General features: G+C 38.1%; 1 protein-coding gene across 2 annotated transcripts in view; it reads left to right on the top strand.

The window, feature by feature from the left end:
- The window catches only part of DCC (DCC netrin 1 receptor), a 1,038,093-nt gene that overhangs the window by 716,687 nt on the left and 297,788 nt on the right, over positions 1–23,618 (top strand). For both annotated transcript variants that reach the window (XM_054694039.1, XM_054694040.1), the window contains exon 8: positions 8,100–8,253. In XM_054694039.1, the coding sequence (XP_054550014.1) occupies positions 8,100–8,253 (154 nt within the window). The remainder of the gene's footprint in view (positions 1–8,099; positions 8,254–23,618) is intronic.

Raw genomic sequence — 23,618 nt, 5'->3', positions numbered from 1 at the left:
AAAATCAGTTTTTATTCCTGAACTGGATAGTGGGCCTGCCATTGGTTTTCAAATTTTGTCTCAAATTTGGATGCATCCATTTCAAGGAAAAAAGGGGGAAAGATATTTTTTAAAAAGAGAAAAGAGAGATGAAGATATTGTTATTTTTTTACAGGACAGAACCTCAGTATTAGTGACCTCAGAGGTTAACCAATCAGCTACTAACTGAAAGAGAATATAGCCTGTCTCCTAGTTGCATCCCAGGATTCCTTTCATTTTACTCCAGAAAAAGATGTACTCCATCATATCTCTTGCTTAATGATGATCAACATGTGAATGCATGTCTAATATACATTTTGCTTTAGCTGTAATAGCAACAGGAATCAAATACTTAAAAATAACCAGTCAGTTATGTTAGATGAACACCTATGTCTCTGTTTCAGAGTTTCACATGCCCTGTATTTTATTTTCAATTTTATGTTCAATTATGTCAAGCATACTTCAAATTTATTTGGGTCTATAAATAAATCAACATCTTTAATGATTTTTTTATAATATCAAATGTTTTAAGTGACACAACTCTCCTGTAGGAATTAATTTTGTTCTGTTTAGAGTGATCCGAGAAAATCCTGGCATTTGATGCACAACCACAATTTATAATGATATAATGTGTTTTTATTACTTAATCAATCATCTCTGGTTGTTATTATTTTGTCCATCTACTTAATGGATTTGCAGTATGAGTTCTAAGTTGAGGCCAATAAGCTGAATGAGCTTCCATGAATGACCACTCAGCTGTGCTTCCAAGTTCTCCATGCCCCACATCTTACTTCCCAGAGAGGAGATTAAAATAATCTCCCTTAATCTTTTTCCATCTCATCCCTTTTTCCCTTCCCCTCTTCCTCTTTCACTTCCATTGAGCTAGAAAGACAAACTCAAAATTAACATGCATCTAAGGAAACATTCTTCATACACATTCTATGTCACTTACTGCACAGTGACTTTAGCAGTGACATAAGGTTTTACTTGTGTAAACTTAATGGGAATAAGTAATATCTTATTTTATATCCTTTTTTATTGTTTTATTTTTATTTCCCTTTAATTGGTGTTTGAAACTATAATGTTCAGGATGAGTAGCTAGAGGTTGGGAACCATTTGTATAGCACACTGATACTTAACACACCTCCATGCCCACCACATACTCGGGCCTCAAGCCACCCCCACACACTTGCCATTCCCATCCTGTCCTTTGGAAGCTTAGCATCTGGTGAACCAGCCACTGTGATGCTCATAGACATTTCAGAACATTAAAGGTACTCCATTTTGGAAATGAGCATTTCTATAGCTACCGTACTCCTAAATAAGTACTTTTAAATTTAAAGTTCATGGACAGAGTTGGAGATTTGCCATTAGTATAACTCACTGAGTAATCAAATGTGGTTAGAGCTGTTGTTTGGATTTTTTGGTCATTTGATATACTAAAACAGTAAAAGTAAAAGTGCTTCTTAAAAATAGCTACATGTTAAAAAAATAATATAAATGTGTACTTCTGCTTGCTTAGTTAGTATTGTCTTCATTTTACTTTTGCTTTACACTGGAAAAAAGTTAATTTCTTAACCCCCTCCCCAAAAAATTAAAAGCCTTTAGGGCTGATTCAATTCCTTTTTCTAAATAATACCACTTGTCAGCTATTACCAACTCTGCCATGCTGATCTATAGCAGCAACACCTGTGTTCTTTGGGTGTTCCTCACGGGTAGAGAAGAGGATTGCATGGCTGCCAGGGACAATGTGCCATGTGTCTAAGAGGAGGTAAAGGATGATAAAGGCTTGTGAGGACTGGGAGGGGAGATGTCACAGCTTGTCAGTCTTAATCCCTAGAGGAAGCTCAGGTGACAGGGGAACAATGGAAATGGCATGCTTGGAGTCCACAGACATGGAGAAGGGATGAACAATGGCTAGAATTTCAATGGCATCAACTCAAGGGAAAAGATGGAAACAAAAGGAACTAGGCATTGGGTGGACGCATCACTCTCCTGCAGTTCATGAGCGATGCCAGGAAGAGACATTGGTGGGAGGTGATTAAAGTTGGCCTCACAAAGACTTGGAATAATGACAGATGAAACGGGTATGATGATTAGCAGAAAATACAGAAAAAGAATAGAGACTTAAAATGAAGTCAGTTCTGGATCTAAAAAGAGACACATGATAACCACCGTTTATTGAATACAAGTCATATGATAGATACTATAAGCAGTCCTTCAAATCTATTTCTTGCCGTCACTTAATGCTGCTTGAGAAGTATTTTCGATCAGTTTTTAAATGTGGACTGTAGGACTAAATAACTTTCCAAAGCAGAGAGTCACAGAGTGTCAGAGCAGGGTCCAAAACCACCCTCTATTTAATGGTAGTTTTCTACTGAAATCCATATAAATACGTAAGTGACTCATTAGCCTCCTCTCCAAACTGCCTGTGGTCCTTGTTGCATCTTGGATGAACTCTTAAAAGAATATTTTTTTTAAATAAATTGAAAAATAAAACCATTAAAGGCATACATATAGTGTGCAGATTTGAGCATAAACACATTCATTCACACTTGCATCTGTTTACCAGCTTACCAGATAATATTTTTCTTCTCCTTTTGTATGAAAAGACTTCAAACTCTGGGAGATACAATTATCTCTGCAGATAGGATAATACTTTCCAGAATTTGTTTTGGCCTTATCTCTTTGGGACCATAGGTAATCCTTCTTAGCATACAACCTTGACCTGGAATCCTTTTTGATGTATGGCCTTGGGATAAGAATCAGAATTTCTGTGACAGATCCCTAAGTTCTCCTCTGGATGCACAGATTAGCCCCAAACAACTTTTCAGGCTGCTTTTTTGCTTCTTCATGACAGCAGCATTTATTTTAGGAATGATTACAGGAACACACCTTCTAGATCTTTGGTGTATATGAATACCTCCTAGAGCATTGAGTATCAGGAACATTTTTTCCCTCTCTGCTACAAAATGACACGTTCTCACTTAACACCTGCATTCCCTAGGAACCTGCCTCTGAGGTCAGATTTTAGAATCTGCTTTGTAATTTATTAGCACAGTAATAATAAGCATCACCAGCTTGCAGAAATAACGCAGCCCACTTTCATACATATCGTCAAGGATCCATTTGGAGGAACCAGAAAGGAAGTTATTTAGTCAAAGCCTGAATATTATAATTTATTAATTGGCAAAGCCTTTCCTGTGAGCTAACCCTGACCTAGGAGATGCCTATGGTATGATTACCTATATTGTGCTGCATTGATGGAACGGCTTGGACTAAGTTTCTACTGTTACAGAGCATTGAGTTTGGGTATAAAATAAAAATGACTAGACATTACAGTGCTGTGCAGGAAATATCCAGAGGGGACACGTCTTCTGTTGGGGTCTCTTGAGGTAACATCAAAGCTGGAATCTCTAGGGGATGTCCGGGCTGTGGCAGGAGGTGGTGCAGCACAGGACAGAACACAGGAAGGCAGCAGAGGTGAAATCACCAGGTCTTCATGGAACAGAGGCAGTTCCGAGGAGAGTTGGAAGGTAGCAGAGAACCTACAACTCAGCTTTTGAAAACCCCTCAAGACTTGGCTCTCCCTGCCTAGACTGAGAAAGTGGGGCCGGTGTGTGAAGAGCACATTCTTAGTACACAGATCAAAAGCCTGGGCTCTTTAAATTTTGAAAATAAGAAACTTTTGAAAAATGTTATTCTTTGTCATTTTCAGCCAGAAAAGTCAAACTTCTTTTGGTACATTTGTGACATTATTTTGTAAGCTATAAACGTTAAACCAAAACTTAAATTTTGTCTACTCTGTTTAGACAAAAAGCTAGATAGAGTTTCATGTCAAGGGAACAAGAAGAAGAAAAGATGCAACAGGATGAAAAAAATAGGTATTTGTCCTTAGAACAATAAAAAATATTTTTTCATTTGTGCTTTCTGTTAATATATTAATGTGGAGAATGAAATTAATTATTTTTGTATTTTTATGAATATCTCATCACCTTTTATATGACTCATAGGGAGTGGTGACATGGCATAGTTAATAAACTCAGAGAAAAATTAATATCCATTAATGTAATAAAACTGACAGAAAAAAGAATGTCTCTGATATCTAGAGGGAGGTTGCCTTTATAGAAAAATTAAATGAAGAATCTAATTGTCACCAACACTTTTGCCATGGACATCATAAAATTGTTATTATTAGTTCCGGGTTTGAAAACCATACTTTGGATTCAAATTACTTTCAAAAATCTCTTTCTTTTCCTGGATTTTGCTATCATAATTTTTTTAAGGGGGTTTCTTAAGAAAAAAACATGTTTTAGTGTGGCAAATTCACCTCTTCTTCTCCATGACAACAGATAAAGAAGTTGTAACCATGGCAACAGTAATGGGCCAGAGAGATTAGGGCCAGCCTGGAGATTAGACCTCCAATAGCAAAGAAAAGAAGTCCTGATTGCTTCCTTATTGAGACCTTATGTGAAGACAAGTTACTGTTGAGAGAAAGCATGGAGGATTAGTAAGGACAAAATTAATGCCCCCGTATAAAGGAAGAAGCCTTTCTTTTGTCAAAAATGTGCCCCTTCCTTTTCATGTAAGGACTGTTTAAATTGAGGTAAAGAGTCCCTGATTAATTCTATTCTGAGCCTTATCTGTGCCATCCGAGAGGTGTCCAGACAAGCAAGCCTTGGGAGGAGACACAGGCTGCAGCTTGAAGACAAGAGCTCAGTGCCCTAACTCCTTCTTGTCAACCCCTGAATGGTTGAAGAAACCAACCCCTTGTTAGTGAACTGCTCCTGAGGAAAAAGAATTCGAAAGTTTCCCTCCTATTGTTTTAAAGCATTTGTGTAACATCTTGAACCTTCTCAAAAAGATTTCTCCAAGTCATTACTAATCACATTTGTTTTTTCAAAAATCTCTTGTGAAAAGATCTAGTAAATAAACATTTTCTTTAAATTTCTGAACTATGTAAGTATTACATTTTGGGAAAAAAGCATGTTGTGATTTCAGATTGATGCAGTGGTAAAAGGGGACATTTGTTATTTTGCAAGTGACACATTTATAGACCTGAGCATATTTGGCCAAATGATCTGAATATTTTTCTTGTTTAAGGTTTTTGCCAAATTGACTGCTGTAAAGGATTTTCTCTTACAAAACTCCCAGTGGATGGCATAACAGAGTGCCATACCCTTGGCAACACTAAATACTACCAGTCCTTAAGATCTTGCTACTCTGAAAGATTTTTTTCTCATAGACATCATTATGACAGGTACTTTTAGATTTTATTTTAATGTGTATTTCTTTTTGTCAGGTTAATTCTTCATTATTTTATTGATTTTTATACTTTTTCTATAGCATCAATGTTAACTATTGTCTGTTAGATAATTTGCAAAGTACTTTGGGTCAGTCTTCATAAAAGGAAACACACCTAAACTCAGTCAAGAGGGAAAATAGGGGGCCTCCCTGGTGGTCCTAGGGATTAAGTGTCAGCACTATCACCAAAATGGCCTGAGTTTGAAACCTGTCCAGGGAGCTACCCACATGGTCCAGCAGACCTCTACTGTCTCACCCACTGCTCCCTTCAGCAGTGTATTTCAGTAGTTCCGCCTGTTCTGCCCCCCACTCTGTCTCTGGTAATTCCTCTTACCTTCCTTGTACCCCCGTCACCCCTGTGCCTCTGGCCTTTACCCAGTTCTCCTACACACACACACACACACACACACACAAATAAATAAAAGAGGGAAAGTAGGGGTTAAGTGAACCAGAGGAGCAAGTTAACAGTGAGAATTGCTGCAGAGGATCAGCATGGAGAGAGCCTGCTGAGTAAGCATCACCTCCCCACCCCCAGAGAGCCACCTTATAAGCTCCATGTGGACAAAGGCCTCACACGTTGTTCACCACCCTCTTCTCTGTGCCTAGAAAGGCTGACATGGAAGAAATCCTCTAGGGATATTTGCTGAGTAGTAGAGCTAAGGAATGCTGCTTTCTGTGGACACCTGTGTGCCTCTGCCCAAAGGTGTTTATTTTTCTGGCAACAAGAGCACACTGGGCTTTCCTGTGGGAAGCTTAATGCCACTGGAATTGTCCTCAGGCAACAGCAGAGGAGGAATGGTAGATAAATGCCCCAACTTGCTTCCTGGGGAAAGATAACTCAGAGAACTGTGCTACATTCTCTCCCAGAGGCCTCAGCACAGTTGCCCTTCCATCTCCCACAGTGATAATCACCAGCAACACTCTCCAGCCTTCCCTCCCTGCCCAGTCTCACTCCCTTCTCCCACCAGCATTTCCAGGGATTACTTTCCAATGAAAGTATTTGCACTTACATCCTTTTCTCTAGGCCTCATTATAGAAGAAGCCTGACCGAGAAGGTTGGGGTTTCCCTGAGGTAAAGAGTAGACTCTGAGGATAAAGAGTAACATGAAATGACCAAATATATCTTGTTATAAGCTTATTCTTCTGGATGTTACACAGATAGTACACTTAAGAGAGGTGACTGGAAGGAGAGCACAAGATCTGGAAAACCACTGTGGTCATCCTAGTGAGGGAGAATGGTGGTGTGGTTGTGTGTGGCAGTGGGGATAAAATAGATTACCCAGTTGTCCCAAAGGGGAACTCCTAGAAGAATTGACTGAGGGAGAGTCAGGAGGAGAGACTGCATTTTGGGTTTTAGGATGGTACAGTTGGGAGGACTGGGTAGTCATCACTGAGTTGAGCAGCCCAGGAGGAGAATCAGGCTGAGGGGCAGTGAGGGAGAGAAGAAGGACACATTTACTTCAGTGTGCTAGTTTGGGCTGTCTGTGGTCTAAGGTTTTTGTCAAGACTCTTAATATCACCCATATTTTTGAGAGAGACACTATGTATCTCAGCATCAATCTTACCCCCACCTCTCAGCCACAAAAGGTTGACTAACTTGTAGTCACTCATCCATTTACTTCAATACTATGCTGATCTTAGAAGGAAAGGGGGAAATTTTACCTACAAAGGAGTCAGCTAAGAATCTATGAAGCCAGAAATAACTTTGAAAGCTTTCTGTAGTTCTTCAAAATATATCTTTTTAGAGCTGGTATGTATTGTAAATTGATAATGTTTTTCTGGAACTATTGAATACCTCCCATCCTTCACCAAATGGCTCTTCCAGCTAGAAGGAATTTAGTTCAAACAGGAGGATCGACTCAGACAGCCCCTGGAGAAAGTGATTGCAAGACTGAAGACTAACTTTGATATAAAGTAGAGAAGATGGCCTGCTAAAGTCAATTTGAAAATTAAATGAAGGCAAATGGGTACTTCTGATGTGGGTTTAGAAACCACCTGTCAAAATGAAACACATATTTCCCTAGTCTTGGGGGTTTCAACAAATATAAAGGACATTGCTATCCAGCGAAGAAAAATTATGGATTCACACATACATTCTTAATAAAAACTTCTATTATGGATTGTAAATGCCCTAAATGTTTGAAAAAACAGTTTTCAATTGTGATTATTCAGTCATTCCTATGAATAACATTTGTTAAATTCTGCTGTAAATGCAGTGGTGCTCTGTAAGTGTGTTACATGTGTCTGCCTTTTACGACTCAGAGTATATTTTTCTTTATTAACAGGTAGAACATGAAAACTCTTTCCACTTTTTTGTGAGCCTCATTCAAATTTTACTTGCTGCTTTTAATTTTCTGTGTTCTTAGAAAATGCATGAACTAGCTCCTTCAAATTGAAATCAAAGCAGTATAAATTTTCCCTGAGTAGAATAAAGTTTGGTATAACTACTTGCTTACCTGAAGCATGTACATTCATGTCTGTTTCCCTGTGTCATACCTTCACAAAACATTTTTATTACCAGGGATGCCATAAGTAATCAAAGCTCGATAAATATGCAGTAGAATTAAATATGCTAACAATTAGTCACACTTTTTTTTAACCTCCAAGTAATTCTGATTTATCTCTGATTCCATTTGCTGCTTCTTTGTTTCCCTTAATGTTTATTTTTTCCTTTAGCTCCTGTGTGAATGCGGCAGTCCATTTGCTAGTGGGTGTGCTTTGCCATCTTGTACCTGCCTGGCTGCAACCTCTGATCGACTCCTCTCCTTTCTCCTTAGCTTTTCCAAGCTCCAGTGTCCCTTCTGCTCCCAGAGATGTGGTCCCTGTCTTGGTTTCCAGTCGGTTTGTCCGTCTCAGCTGGCGCCCACCTGCAGAAGCAAAAGGGAACATTCAAACCTTCACTGTCTTTTTCTCCAGAGAAGGTGACAACAGGTAGGTACTAATCTGCCCATCCATTTAAATGTATGCTGTGGGGTAATGGAGGTAGGAGATAATTGAGTAGGGACTTTGGAGATCACGTGAAATCTCTACTCTGAGCCTTCGCTTATCATGGGGATAATATATCTATCTCTAGTATGGTGTTCAAAAGCAGAGTGTTTATGGAATAATTTAATCCTTTCAAAGTGATAAAACAGGCAAACACCAGCTCCACGGGTCTGCTTTCCTACTATGGTAATTCATTAACTTTGTGACTAGCATATTCAGGCATAAAAATATTAAAAACAATAAAACATATTTTGAATGATTTACCCAATGTTTTAGGTGTGCTGTATAACACAAGGATTTTTTACATAAGACTGATTTCTCCATGTTGTTGGAAATTGAATTTGATAATATTTATTCGATACACACATGATTCCTATCATCATTATATATCATTATTCATAAACATTTGAACAAGTACGTTTGAATATGTGGTCAGTCTTTGAAAATTTTTTATTTAAAATTGGGCATAAGGCCACTCTGTAAAGATATAAATTAGAAATTTCAATATTGTCTCAAAATTAAAGATGATCAAAGTGGTCAGCATGTGAAAGTTCAATTTATTTAGAGAAAGACTATTTTGCCAAATATCATAATTCTCTAAAGAAGAACCCCTATTTATGGATGTACTCAACAGACCTGACTTGTTCCTCACACAGGGAGGTAACATCAAATTTACATTCTTCAATACATCATGATTTTGACAGTGCAGCTAGGACCTTTGTAGAGCATGTCTGTTCAGGTGACTGAATTCAGAGCTCCATGTCTTCAACCTCCTCATATATCATCAGTCAACAGTGGGCACCCATTGGTAGGCAGGAGTTTCTGGGATTTAGCAGCCTCTTCTTTATCCTTGACTGAGAACTACATTCTCTTTCTCCAATGTATACCAGCCAAGATAATGTGACCTGCTGTACTATCATGTATGTGGAGTTATTGGAGGTGGTAGTGGCATGGGTGGAAGTAAAAAGTGGAAAGTGAGAGAGAGGGAAAGACAGACAGAGAAAAAGGGTATATGCCCTGGTGGAACCCACTAGTACCCAGGGTTGAGCTGACGGTAATCCATGCTATCACCGTTTACTGTTCTGGAGAAGAAAGGACTAGATGACTGTCACAAATATGATGCTGTTGAAGTGCTAACAGGGCAGTGTGGGAAGAAGCCTGGATTAAAGTGTGAAGCTTCCATGTCTCTCAAGTGTGTGAGTGCTTTAAACACAGAGTGATCTTTAGGAACCACTCAGCATTCAAAGGGGACAATCACAGCCAGGCTGACTGGAGTGGTATTTAGCTTTAAACACTGTGCTGTGATAATCAGATGAACTGTGATAATCAGTAGAATTTTGCCATGCTGCCTCTCAAAATGCGTTTCTTTTCATTTGGCAGCAGCCATTAAAGTCATCTATTTTAAATTTCTATTTTCTTTTACAATTTGACCTGGCTTTAAAGTGAGAGAAATACACCTATACATCTAGCCTGTGTTCCCTAAGACCATTCATTACCCTGAAGAAGCTGCCATGTGTTTTAGTCTTATCTCGGCAGCTCTTTAACTCTGTAACCTTATGATGAGTCTTACAAATTTGTTGGCTCTCAGAGTGTGCAGTTGTGAAAACTAGAAGCATTCATTCTTGACTGGTTTTCTTCGTCAATTCTCAAGGAGTTCCTGGAAGCACCTTAAATTCAAACCACACAAAACCATACTCTCTGTCTCCTCCTTAAATGTCTTTTTTCTCTTTTTTCTTGGTTTATGTTAGTGCTTTTCATCCTGTTGACCAAGCAAAAAACTGAAGTCATATTTTACTCCTCCCTGCCTCAGAGTTCTGCCATTCATCACCAAGTCCTGGCAGGTCTACCTCTGCCACAGCTCACCCATGCCCCCTTTGTTCTTATTATCTTCACCATCACTTACCTGATCTCTGACAATAGCTTCTCATCTTCTAATCCATCCTCCTCACTGTCTCCAGTTATCTTTTTGAAATACAGCTTAGATCACTCCCACCACTGCTCACGAATGTGAACATTCTTACATTTAAATTTGATAAAATTTCTTTATGAAGATGCATGCATAATAACTTTCAAACTCCTTTAATTGGAAGGTTATTTCCAGTCCTTCCATAGGGAGAACACGGTTCCTATAAGCTCTGATGGTAAAAATGTACCATTTGACTCCAAGTTGGCTAGATTTAAAAATAGTACTACTATTTATTATATGTGTGACTTTTGTGTATTTAATTATGTAAAATATAGAAATATTACACCTGTCATGTTGGACAAGGGAAACCACATTCTACTTACCAGGATTGCTGTGATAATTACTTTGTTTTATTTGATTTGTGCTTTTTAAATTAGTTTTTTACATCATCGTTATGCTATGAGAGTTAATTGAAAGAATTCAAATAAAACACCCAAAGCAGTCACTGCACCTGGGCAGATGGGAGATCGGGGTAGGGAGCTCAGAATACTGTGAGCTTGGAGACAGTGGGGCAGAGAGGCTCAGAAGGTATCAGCAGTAGTACTGCAATTAGTAACAATACATTGCTGTTTTTTTGGTTTGAACCATTTTCATATCTGCTTACTTTTCTTACTTATAATAGCACTGAATCCTTTCCTCATCAATTAAAATCTTATCTTTCAAGTCCCAGCAAGGGTCCGTCTTCCATACCCAATTCGCTAGTCACTCTCTGAACCAATCACTGTAACCTCTCTGTGATCTGAATTTTAAAAAAGTTTTTTTTTTAACTATGCCATGTTACTTTAATAGAAAATTATTCAGTGAGAAATATGCTATTTATTTCAAATTAAATTCAGTTATACATATTCATTGATTTGGCCACACCTTGATATATTCTGAATATTTAAGTTGATCCAGTGAATTTCATTGTTTTTCTAAAGCCACATTCCTAGTGCATCTTCTAAAATACCAAATTCAGGTTTTAAGATGGAGTGTAAATCAAAAGAGAAATACAATTATAGAATCCTAATTTTTTTATCATTTTATCAAATTTTTTGCATAGCACTCAACTCATTTTATGAAACCTTTAAATGATGTCTTTGGGACTTTGTATAGCATTCAACTTAGACCTCATAGAAATGAACATTTTTCACTTGAATATTTTAACATCTTTTTGAGGGGGTGGGGGTAAGCAAATATTGTTTAATTTTTTTTTTTAAATGATAACTGTTAAAAAATTAAAAATTAAAAATAAGTAAAAAAAAAGTTTTTAAAATGAGGTACAGTGGGTTACAGCACTATGTAAGTTTCAGTAGGAGAGCTTCACATCTAATCCAATGACAGCCGCACCCACTATGCCCCCCACGTAAGTTCTAGTTGCCCCCCACTGTCATACAGTCAGCCATGGGTCCACTTATGTCACTGCCCTACCATCATCCTCTCTGGTTTCAGGCATGGTGCTCTCACCTCATGCTGAAGACTCTTATCTCCCTGTCTTCAATTTAGAACTTAAATCAGGCCAAAATTTTGACCCCACAATTCATTGACTCTATGGTGTTTTCATCATCCTTCATTCTGCATGTTTTCCTTCACTTTTGAAACAGTTAAAATTGCATAGTCAATTATTACAGACACAGACATAAATCATAATTGCTATCTCATTTCACATTAATTTCTTGGCAAAGAACGTCAAGTAAATGTAATTTTCTACCTACTCTTTAGTCACACGCTTGTGGCTGAATATAGCTAGAGGGAAATACAAATAATACTGTCTAGTCTTTAAATTCATCACTACTCATTTCAAGTTGCCCTTAATTCTGATGGAAATTATGTTGCATATATCAGCCAGTTTTTCTCACCTACGCTCCTAGTGAATTTCTTCTCAAGCTTCAGTACTTCTCATTCTTTGTTCACCTTGCTGGTATCAAGGTTTGCTGGAAAATAGTAGCAGTCAGAAGAGGAGTACTTCAAACCCCTATATCTGACTCCTCTATCTACCCAAGTGTGTCTTTAAGCATAAAATCGTTTTTTGCGTAGATTTCCATAACAGAACTGCTCATGCTCTTAAGTGAGACCAAATTTTCACTTACGCACTAGAGCTCATCCTTTCTTGCAAACAGAAGAACAGAGCTTTGACATTCTTCCTTCTCGTCAGCAATTCCCCCAGTTCAGTGGATCATGCCATCAGCACAAGCATGAAGTGATATCTTCCATCTTGGCAGATGCTCTCTGGATCCTACTCTTCCCTCCTCTCCTACTCATTCTCTGTCCCCTTTTGTAGCAACATTCCTTGAGCCACTTAACTTTATTCCAATAACTGACCTCATATTCCAGCCAGAATTTTGTCCCTAGTATTTAACTGTAACTGCTCTTACCAAGGTTCACAGGTTCACAAGTGGCCTCCATGTCATTAATGCCTGTTCTTCATTTGACTTGCAAAATTAGCAAGTTTTGTCATATTTGATCACTTGCCTTTTCAGAAGAATCATATTTCACACAGGTTCTACTGCACTCACTCTCCTAGTTCCACTTTGGTCCCTGCTGTCACTCATTTACAATCTCTTTTACTCCCAGTAGCCCAGCTGTGTGAGTATTGGATTGCCCTAGGACTCAGGCTTTTTATCTAGTTTACAGATTCATGGTTTGTCAAATAGCTAATGTCTTCCATATTGGTATCTCTCGTCCAGACATTTTATCTGCAACCTCATCATATATTCCAATTCCTACTGATTTCTCAGCTTTGATGTTTTATGAAAATCTAAAATTTATGAACAAAACCAAATGTCTATTTCCCTCAACTTTATCCCCCAAATATTTTATCATTCCAGAGGTTCCTTCAACTCAGTGAAGTCTTCATACGAATCGTCCAAATTCTTGTGTGATCCTTAATTCCTTTCTCTTTCTCATATGTAATACCAAATTTAACATCAAGTCTTAAAAGTACTGTTAAAATATATCCCAAATTTATGAAATAATGCAATACAAAACAATAGTGAAAAACTAGGTCTGATTTCATATGTTAAGGTCAGTGATGGGAATAAAATGATGCATCATATTATTGTCTGCTTTTGTATTGCTTAAAACTGAGTCAATGAGGGCCTCCCTAGTGGCACAATGGGTTAAGTCTCAGTACTATGAAGCTGTCAGCAGACACTGCAGCACAAGTTCAGTCCTTGGCTCTGGTGCTAGCCCAAATGGCGCAGCAGACCTTTCTTGTCTCTCCCGCTGCTCCCCTCAGCAGTGTATTTCAGTAGATCTGCCTGTTCTGCTCCCCACTCTGTCTCTGGTGAATCCTCTCACCCCCTGCACCTCTAGCCTACACCCCAGCTCTTGTATGCATAAATAAATTAACCTTTTAAAAAAACTGAATAAATGAAAATAAAATCTTCACTGAATCTTGCCCTTCTTCTTGCTCCTTAACTACCATCAAGCCTCATTTGAACTAATGTAATAACCTCACTTCCCCATTCTATTTTCACCACAGCATTTGGAGTAACTTTTTAAACCCTGCAGCGACTCCTTGTCTCATTCAGAGAATAAGTAGAACTCTTTCCTCAGGTGGCCTCTTCTTACCTTTTCCACATACTATTCTTTCCATTTTCCTGTTACCTGTTTGTTTCCCCCTCTCCACTTTCACGGTGTTTCCAAAATATACCAGGAGTTCCTCTCTCAACACTTTGCATTCACTGTTGAGTCGGCTTAGAGTATATTCCCCTCAGAGATCCACCGCAGCCATTCACAATGTGCACTAAGTTTTTGCTGAAATGACAGCATCTGCTGGAGGTCTTACCTTACCCCTACCCTTAATTTCCTAGGTCCCTTTCCATTCCTATTTTTTCCTACAACTTTACTTCCTTCTACTTCTGAAGTCCACTTTCTTCCCATCAGAATATAAGCATCTTGTGGGCAGGGATGTTTTTATCTCCTTTAGTGAGATAAAATGCATTGATCTCATTTTCATGGGATATTTTTTTTAATACCTAACTCATAGTAGATGCTCACAAAATACAAACAGAAAGATCAGTTACAATGTAAAATGCTCCACAGTCCTCCAATTCAGAAGTCATCAATCTTCCCTTTACCCTTCCCCTTCACTCTGATTATATGACAACTGAGGCATTTGCCACTCTGTGCCTGGCTTTCTTTTTGTCTTAGGATGTGTGTTTCCCACCCTGGTGTTCAAGACTGGATCTTGTCATTCCACTCCTAGTGTCTAGTATCATGTCTTGTGTAGATGTTTATGATTGGATTGGAACTGATATGATAAGGTGGCAAATACCTAGAGGTTGTATTCTCCATAGTTTTTTTTGTTTTGTTTTGTTTTTTTTACCAATAAATTATCTTACTGAGGCAGATGAATAAGCTGACTGCAGTTCAATTAAAAGCTTTTTTTATTGAGAAAAAAGTTGATTTTGAAATTTGGTTCAAATATCCCTATTCATTCTGTGTTTCCCAGCCCTCAACTAGAGCAAATATATGCCATATGTCTGGGAACAGTTAGCTGTGATGCTTGTTTGCTCATATAGGTTTATTTAGCTCCTGAACACAATAGCTTTTTAAAAGGTGGTGGATTTAACATTTGCCTCAGATTAACAATGACTTTGTCAGGCAAATTACTCTACCTTAGATTATCATTAATCTGCCTGACCCGTTAATGGTGTCAATAATACAAGTGCTATAGTTAACATTTGTTATTCGGTCCTCGGGGGTGCTTTCATTTTACAAATCACAGAGCAGCATAAATTCCAGAACTGCAAAGCCAGAATTCGAAGAGAACCAGCTATCCCCACTTAATACCTAGAATTTCTTGGAACCAAAAGTGATCTTTGTGGTTTAAGCCCAACTTCCTCTTACTTCAATATTTAGAGAGTGAGCCTCAGAGGAGGGCCAAATCCCATGTCTAAGGCCACAGAGCCAGCATCCATTATGAGAGACAACATTTATTGAGCACTTATTGCACCACATACCAGGCTAAGCATCTTAAATAAATTATGCTATTTAATCCTCACAACAAAACATTCTCCAGACGAGGCTTAAAGGGGACATGTACAGCTGTGCTACACAGCTAGTTAAGTGCTGGAGGTAGGATTTAATGCCACACTGACTCCAAATCAGATACTCCCAATCACTATACCAGCTTGCTCTGAATAGAACATCACCAATTACTGGTGATTTCATTTCCTCATCTTGAGTAATAATGGTATCAGGCCCTTCAGGTTATGGTAAGTACTAGACAAAGTTAAGGAAAAGTGCCTGAAACACTTACTCACTGCCTGGTGAGCAATCAATTTTTAATAGCTAGTTCCATGTGCAAATTATAATAAAATCAAAATCAAAATCAACAAGCAACTATAAAACAGAGACACACTACAGGGGTAGGGAGGGAGTAGGATCAAAACAAGGGGGGTGGGAATTGTATAAGGACTATAACCAAGATGAAAATGCATACATTGTACAAAAATGATAAATGATGTAAAAAATATATAAAATAAAATTTGAAAAAAACTAAAAAAAGTTAAGAGTATGGTAAACAAAAAATCAAAAAAGAAAAAAGAAAAAGTAAAAGAAATATTGTGTGAGTCCAAAATAAAGTCAGTACACTACAGGTGTTTCCCGATACATACTTGGAAAGGGCTCTATCACTTTCACAAATTTCAGCCCATCTGATCCTCAGATAAGACAAGAATGATCATGTCTATTGTACACACGAGTTCACCTTGCTCAGTTAAGAAAGTCAAAAAAGCAGTGCCTAAAAAGCTATACAGGGAATAAAGATGAGAAGCAGGATTTAAATGCAGGGTTTCTAGTCCAATGATCTCTTCACTCTACCATACAAAGTGAAAGATACATCCTAAAAGAAGTACATGGAAAAGTACTGAGGGAGTTCAGATCAGAGAATTAAAGCACTCTCCTGAGCATCCTTCAGTTTAATCCACACAAGAACCCTGTGAGGTAGCTGATAAGGGACTGGTATCTTCATTTTGCAAATGAAGCAGGACAGGCTCCAAGATAGCCCTGACTTGCTCAAGGTCACATGCCTATTTTGTGGCAGAACAAAGACTGTACTGGATCTTCCAACTTGTAACACTGTGTGCTTTATATTGCTTGATGCTTTCTCGGAAAACCTCTGTTCACTGTTCAGGATTATAGGCCGGCTTTTCATGATTGACATGGAGGATTCGTTTTAGAATTCTCTGCGTATTACATTTTCAACATGGTTTTTACATATTCTTTCCCTGCTCTTCAGAGCTGAGGACTGTGCAACTGATGGAGCTTGTTTAGCCATGAAGGGAGTGTGTTGTGAGGGGAAGAGAACACATCAGAATCCGAGGCTTCATGTTCTGGCCTGGGTTTGAAGCTTGGCAGAATTAGCTCTCCACTCACTCTGCCTTTTTATTTTATTTTATTTTTTTGCATAGAAGAACTGGGGTATAGGCCAGAGGTGAAGGTGTAAGAGGATTCACCAGATACAGAGTGGGGATCAGAACTGGTGGATCTACTGAAATATACTGCTATGGGGAGCAACAGGTGAGACAGGAGAGGTCTTCTGCATCATATGTGGGTTAGCTCTCTGGCCGGGCATTGAATTCTGATCATAGTGGGGATAGTGCTGCCACTTGGCTTCTGTACAGAATATAAGACCCTGTCATTTCTGCCTCAAAACTCAAAATGTTCTTAGATCATTGCATGAGAAGATAATGATTTAGTTCTTTCAATGGACATAATACTGAAAAATAAAGCACATCTCCTGTAAGAGCCATGTGTATATGAATGACTCATTAGTCTTTGTAAGTTGACTATATGTCTTACACTGTGTTGGAAATAATGGAGACGCCAGCAGCTCTTTGGAAGCAGTTTAGTAAAGTTGGGAGGATCGTTTTACTGATAAATATACAATTTCATGCTGAGTTAAGAGCTCTAAAGGAAAGGTACAAGCTTGTGTGAGAGAAGTTAAGAAACGTGTTCATGATGTTTATGCCATATGACTGTGACTAGAGTGAAAGTTAGACTGCAAGCCAGCTGGGTGGATGCCAGGAAGCTCTTTAGCAGCCAAGAGATGATGGTATCTTGAACTGTAAGGGTATGTTGGAGGAAATGGAGCAGTGGAGACAGATTCAGGAGATACTTGGGAAAATGGGCTGGACAGTGTGATTGGTTGGGCATTAATGGTGCGGGTGGTGGTTCAAGGATAGTTGCAGGGATTCTAGCTTATATAAATGGATGTATGGTATTTTCTGAGACTAGAATGCTGGGAAAGGCCCAGATTTCAGAATAAAAATGATAAATTTAGTTTCAGACATGTTGCATTTCATATACCTTAATAACATTGTAGAAGAAATATCAAACAAGACCTTAAAAATGGGAATCTGGTGATCAGAGGAGAAATTTTAGCCAGATATTCTATTTTTTAATATATATATAATGTATATATATAGTATATATATAATATATATAATGTATGTACATATGTTTATATATAATGTGTGTATATATAATGTATGTATATATAATGTACATGTGTGTGTGTATATATATATATATATATATACACACATTCCATATTTGGTAATATCCAGATAGATAGATAGATAGATAGATAGATAGATAGATAGACAGATGGAATATCAGGTAGGAAGGATAAGATGAGCTGTCCCCGAAAAGCCAGAATAAGAAGAAGACCCCAATCTAAAACACTTATGTGGGACGGAGTCTGAGAGCAAACAAAATAATTTGAAACCAATAACTTTTTCTCTATGAAATAATAGCTTTTTATTTGCTTTTGCAGCAGCTATTTGTTACATAATAGTCTCTTGGATCTACTGCTAGTTGTTAAAACAGAGATTATATTAAGCAAGAAAAAAAAGTTTAGCCTATTCCTCACACTATGCAATTTTAACAATTCAAGAAAAAACAGAATTTTAAACCAAAATTTAATGGAAATACCTCTGACCAAGAGAGATTCTCCACTTCCCAGTATCATTTATCTGGTGGTGAGTCACCTTGGAACCTATTTTCCCTTCAAGAGTGCTTAGCTTCAGCCTGTGGTTCTAGGAGTGTAGCATTCAGGATGTTGTTGCAGATGTTGTTTTGAGCCCCATTCTAATAAATACCATCTATCAGTTTTGAAGTCTTATTGTTGTACCATTCTTGCTCTCACTAAAGAAATAAAAATGAAAGTGGTGTGGATAAAAAGGAAACTCTAAGACTCTTTCCATTAAAATAGCATAGTCTTTAGAGTAACTCTTTCCCTTGAAGCAACTAATTAGGTTTCTGATTTCTCAAAACCACCTTTGCTGTTCACCTCCCAGTTGTAAATGAATGTCAACACCCTGGAGCACTTAAGCAAGATATTGTGTATTTACTTAATATATGAGCTAGAGATGCTGCTGTGATCCACAAAGAGACACTATCATGCTTGATCTTTGAGCCCTGCTTACTTCTGAAATGTAAATATAGAGGCACTAAATTCAGCTCAAAAATGAAGACACAAATAGATGATTTTTATTCCCAATAATTAGAAAGTCTTCTCTGAATACGTTTCACTTTCATTTTTCAAATAATGAAAGCAAGACCCAGGAAGGTGAAGTGACATCCAAAGCCCACACAATTCAATTGATATGAACATGGAATCCAAATCCTTAAGGGCCTCCCTGGTGGTGCAACGGTTGAGCGCTAGGCTACGAGGCTGCCCGCAGCCTCTGCAGTGAGGGTTCATTCCCCAGCCGCCGGCTAGGGTCCCACAAAAAAAAAAAAAACACAAAAAACAAGAATCCAAATTCTTAAGTGTTTCTGAAATACCACTACATGGAGATCTTACATAATTATTCAATTAAAATTTTCACATTTATTTATGCTTTCATTAAAAATTTGTGAACACCAACAACATGGCCATACTATATACTGAGTATCAATAAACTATCAATGGAATATGGCATATGGTTTCACTTTTTAATAGCTGTATTAACCACAAACAATGAACTCACAAGAGAGAGCAATGCTGCTGGAATCAGGGAATGATATTATGAAAGTTCCCATCAGTAGTGTTCATATGAATTAGATTTGAAGAATGAATATGTTTTTGCCAAACCTAACAACTATGCATCGGGAGTATGTAACTCCAGGCTAATCAAAACAAAACAAAACTAACGAAAGGCAAAGTGACAAAAGACAGAGAAGCAGGGAGAAATACAGTTTTGCGGGACAGGGTGACTCACTGCAGATGAGTGGTAAGGTCTGGGCCCTATCTTAAGGGCCAGTGATTATTATCCAAGGAGTTGAAATTGTATTAACCTTAGAATGGCAACTATGTCAATGCTTTGGGCATGGGGTTGATAGCATATGTATGTTAGAATATGTCACTAGAGATAGAAAGAACTCAGAAGGCCAATGACAATGAACTAGGAAAATCAGTTATGATAATAAAATACATTGCAAGTGCAAACCAAGGCAGGGGGCCACTTCCAGGTACAGTAGAATATAATCTCATCAGAGTTAGGTCTCCATGCAAATTGTGATAGGGTACATTCTATGCCAGCATGTTTGACTTCATGCCTAAAATTGTATCAGCACTTAAAATCTAAGAAGCCTCACCAGCTGATCTCAGCAAAGCAACATTATTATTGTTAGTGAATCAAGTTATGTGTTTTTACAATAAATATTTGCTGTTTAAAAAGAGGTGTGCATGTATAACTTAGCAGTTATTTTTCAAGAAACTGTAACCAAATTAATCAAAGTGCCTCAAACTTGAATTTCCAAGACATTAATGAACTCATCTTGGTCTCTGTGTAAAGCAGATAGAGACAGATTTCGTATATTTAATACCCAATGTGGATTTTCAAAGAGTAGATTTATAGTGAATAAATTCTAGAAAGAACAAGTTAGTTGCTTTGCATCTGTCAGCTCATCTCCCATCTGCCTGAACTCCACACCACCAATTCAGAGTCAAGGGGAAAAGAAGTGAAGCAATGAAGCTTTGTCTGACAGTATATCTACCTGCCGCCACAGACCGCAACTCTGCTCTTTGAGGCTTTGAAGGCTATTCATGTCTTCAGTGTAATAGGAAAGAACTTCTGCCAGAGGCAGTGGACTTCGCACCTGCTGCTTCCCAGGAGCAGTTGGTGCAGTGACAAGCTGAACACCCTACCCAGTAATCGGACAGACTCCTGTCATCAATAATTTTCTGTTCTTTAGAACCTCTAAAATACATGTCTGCCCATTTCCAGAGGAGCATGGACTAGCTTAGGTAGAGAGGAGGCCTCGTGTCTCTGCCTGAATGTGGCGATTATGGAGGATTGAACCTTGTTAGGTCTGTCTGTGGTATTGGCCTAGAGTGGTACCAGGGAAACTAGAGTGATAAAACTGCCTTTCTAAACTCTATTGCACTTGCTGGAAAATTAACTTGAAATGTTTTGTTTTCAGCTGTGAAAGCATGAAAGGAATGATCAAAAGTTTGCAAATCCTTGAGAGTTGTAACCGAGCAGATTTATGAAGGATATCATGGCAGGAAATACCATTTTTCCAGAATGAATTTGTGTTACCTTAGTATTTGAGGTTGCCTCAGTAGAACCTGAGAAAGCATAAAGTAGCCCAGGAATGTCAGGTAACACAGCTGCCCAGCTTCCCAGCAGACTCAGACCACTCCTAATCCCTCACAACTGTCAGCAAAGTCTCCCTTTTAAAAAACATAACTATTTTCATTATTGGATCATTTTCTATATCTGTGACTATGACCACTCTTTTTGATTTAGCTAATCTCTACAAACAATTTGACAAAATATTTAGTCTTTTTTAAAAAGATTTATTTATTTATGCATACAAGAGCTGGGGCGCAGGCCAGAGATGTAGGGGGAGAGGGATGGTGAGAGGATCCACCAGAGACAGAGTGGGGAGCAGAACAGGCAGATTGACTGAAACACACTACTGAGGGAAGTAGCGGGCGAAACAGGAGAGGTCTGCCTCGCCATGTGGGTTTCCCCCTGGATGGCCAGGGATAGAACTTGTGCTGCAAGGCTGCAGATTGCTTCACAGTGTGGTACTTTACCCGTGCGCCACCAGGGAGGTCCAATTTGACAAAATATTATAAAAGGTATTTTTTGGAGGGAAATAGCTAGTTGAAACGTACTTGTATAATTTTTCTTGATCAAACCTCTTCTTAATTTCTGGTCTGAGATTCCTAGTTCTAAATGTTTTGTGAAAAAGTTCTCTTCTTTGACTTCTGAACACTTATTTCATATGCTGTTGTGGTGGCATTTTTGTTATAATATTAAAAATAACAGCAGCAACTACCAGGTTTGGGAGACTCCACGTTGAGTTCCTGGCACCATGCCTATAGCTTAAATGGTTTACAGGCAACATCTCATTTAATTCTGTCAGAACTCCTATGAGTTATATTTTCATAAGAACACCAGTTAGATCCAGGAAAATCTGGGACTTATAAGTAACAAGAAAGCCAAATCAACAAACACAAACTTAAACATCCCTACTCAACTGCATAATCTTAATAACATTTTGATGAGGACTTACTTTGATATGACAGATTTCTGAAAAATGACATACAAATTTGAAATGTTTAGGTTAACTCATTTGACACCATTAAGAGTCTACGTTGAAATTAGGAGTAAATTCAGGGGAGTACTGGCATATAGTCAGAGAAAGGGATGTAATGTTGTCTGTGATTATGGAGATATATACTACATTTACTTAAATTATAATTTACAGATCATTAGCATGAAGTATTTTCTGAAGATGCTTTGCTCATACTCATATAATATCAAGCAAGTACCAACTGTCCATATAAATGAATGTAATATTTTATGACTATTATAATTTGATATACTTTTTGAAACACATGGAGCTTATAGAAACCTACAACTTCCTCCTTCATAAAAATGTCCAGCATCCTCTTTAATATATGAATAATATTTTCATGATATGATCTTGTGTATGCCCAGATTTCCTTCCTTTTTCCTTGGAGGAATGCCTGTTTAATGGCATAAAAGGTTATGCCAGCATGTCCTGGAACACAATTATTTAAGTTAATGAATAGTTATGAGAATAAAGGCAATTATGAAAGCTGTCTTTCCTTATACACACCCAAGAAGTTTGTTATGCAAATCTGACCTTCCATGACAACTATCTTACTGGAAGGTCTGGATAAAAATACCATGAAATGACTGCCAATAGTTGATAGGCAAAAGCATTGTCACAGAGGTTTCCTGAATGCCCAGTCTCCTTTCTTGCCCTGCAATCTCGTATCTCCTACCCACAGTGCCCATGAACCAAACAGGCTTCTCATTTTCCCCCTATTGTTGAATGATTTCAGTATTGGATTTAAAGGATGAATCCCAGATTTCATTCATAGCTCTGATGCCCACTAACTATGTTTTTATTGAAAAAAATCATATTGTTTCTCTAAATTTCATCTGTAAAATAATAAAAATGAAAACATCCTATGTATGCAAGAAGACTGCATGGCAATGTATATAAAATTTCTATTGCTGTAAGAAAATAAGTAAGATGCAAACATCCCTATATCCACAGGGCATCCAATCTGGTTATGAGAGTTTTCTTTAAAAAAATGCTTTATAGGGGCCTCCCCTGGTGGCACAGGTGGTTGAGAGCTGTGCTGTGGAGCTGTCTGCAGTCTCTGCAGCGCCGGTTCGATCCCGGCCGGCCAGTGACATTCCCACATGGCACAGCAGACCTCTCCTGCCTCTCCCGATGCTCCCCTCAGCAGTGTATTTCGTCAGTCTGCCTGTTCTGTTCTCCGCTCTGTCTCTGGTGAATCCTCTCACCCTCCCGCATATCTGGCCTGACCCTGGTTCTTGTATAAAAAATTTCTTAAAAAAAATGCTTTATAAGCCTAAATATATAAGTTTGGTAGGCCAGAGCAGTACAATACATGGAAACATTATCCGATGTTCACATCCTTTCCAACTTTAGGCTGTTGTCAGATCCCACACACCTCTCGTGCTCTGTAAGTCACAATTCAGCAACTGGACTCCTGAAGGATTACCAAACCTTGGACTACTCCCGATTCATACAGGGTGTTTTTATTTAAGCATAAATAATAATATAAATAAAAATATAAACATTGTGCAGCATAGCATAATATTTGCAGTATAACCCTTTTTAAACATCACCACCCTCCAGAATATGTTCATCTTCCGCAACTGAAACTCTGTACCTCTTAAATATTAACAATCCATTCCCCCCTCCCTCCAAGTGCTGGCACCAACCAGCATGCATATTTTAATTATTGGCTATATTGGATAAAATATAACTGCTGCAATAAATAAGCCCTAAAAGGTATAATGGCACAAACTATTTGACAGTGCCATATGTACTGTAAATTTCACCACAATTG

Source organism: Talpa occidentalis, unplaced genomic scaffold (assembly GCF_014898055.3).
Source record: "Talpa occidentalis isolate TD23 unplaced genomic scaffold, MPIMG_talOcc4v2.1 talOcc4.13, whole genome shotgun sequence".
Taxonomy (NCBI): domain Eukaryota; kingdom Metazoa; phylum Chordata; class Mammalia; order Eulipotyphla; family Talpidae; genus Talpa; species Talpa occidentalis.
This window is presented reverse-complemented; position numbering and strand designations above follow the sequence as displayed.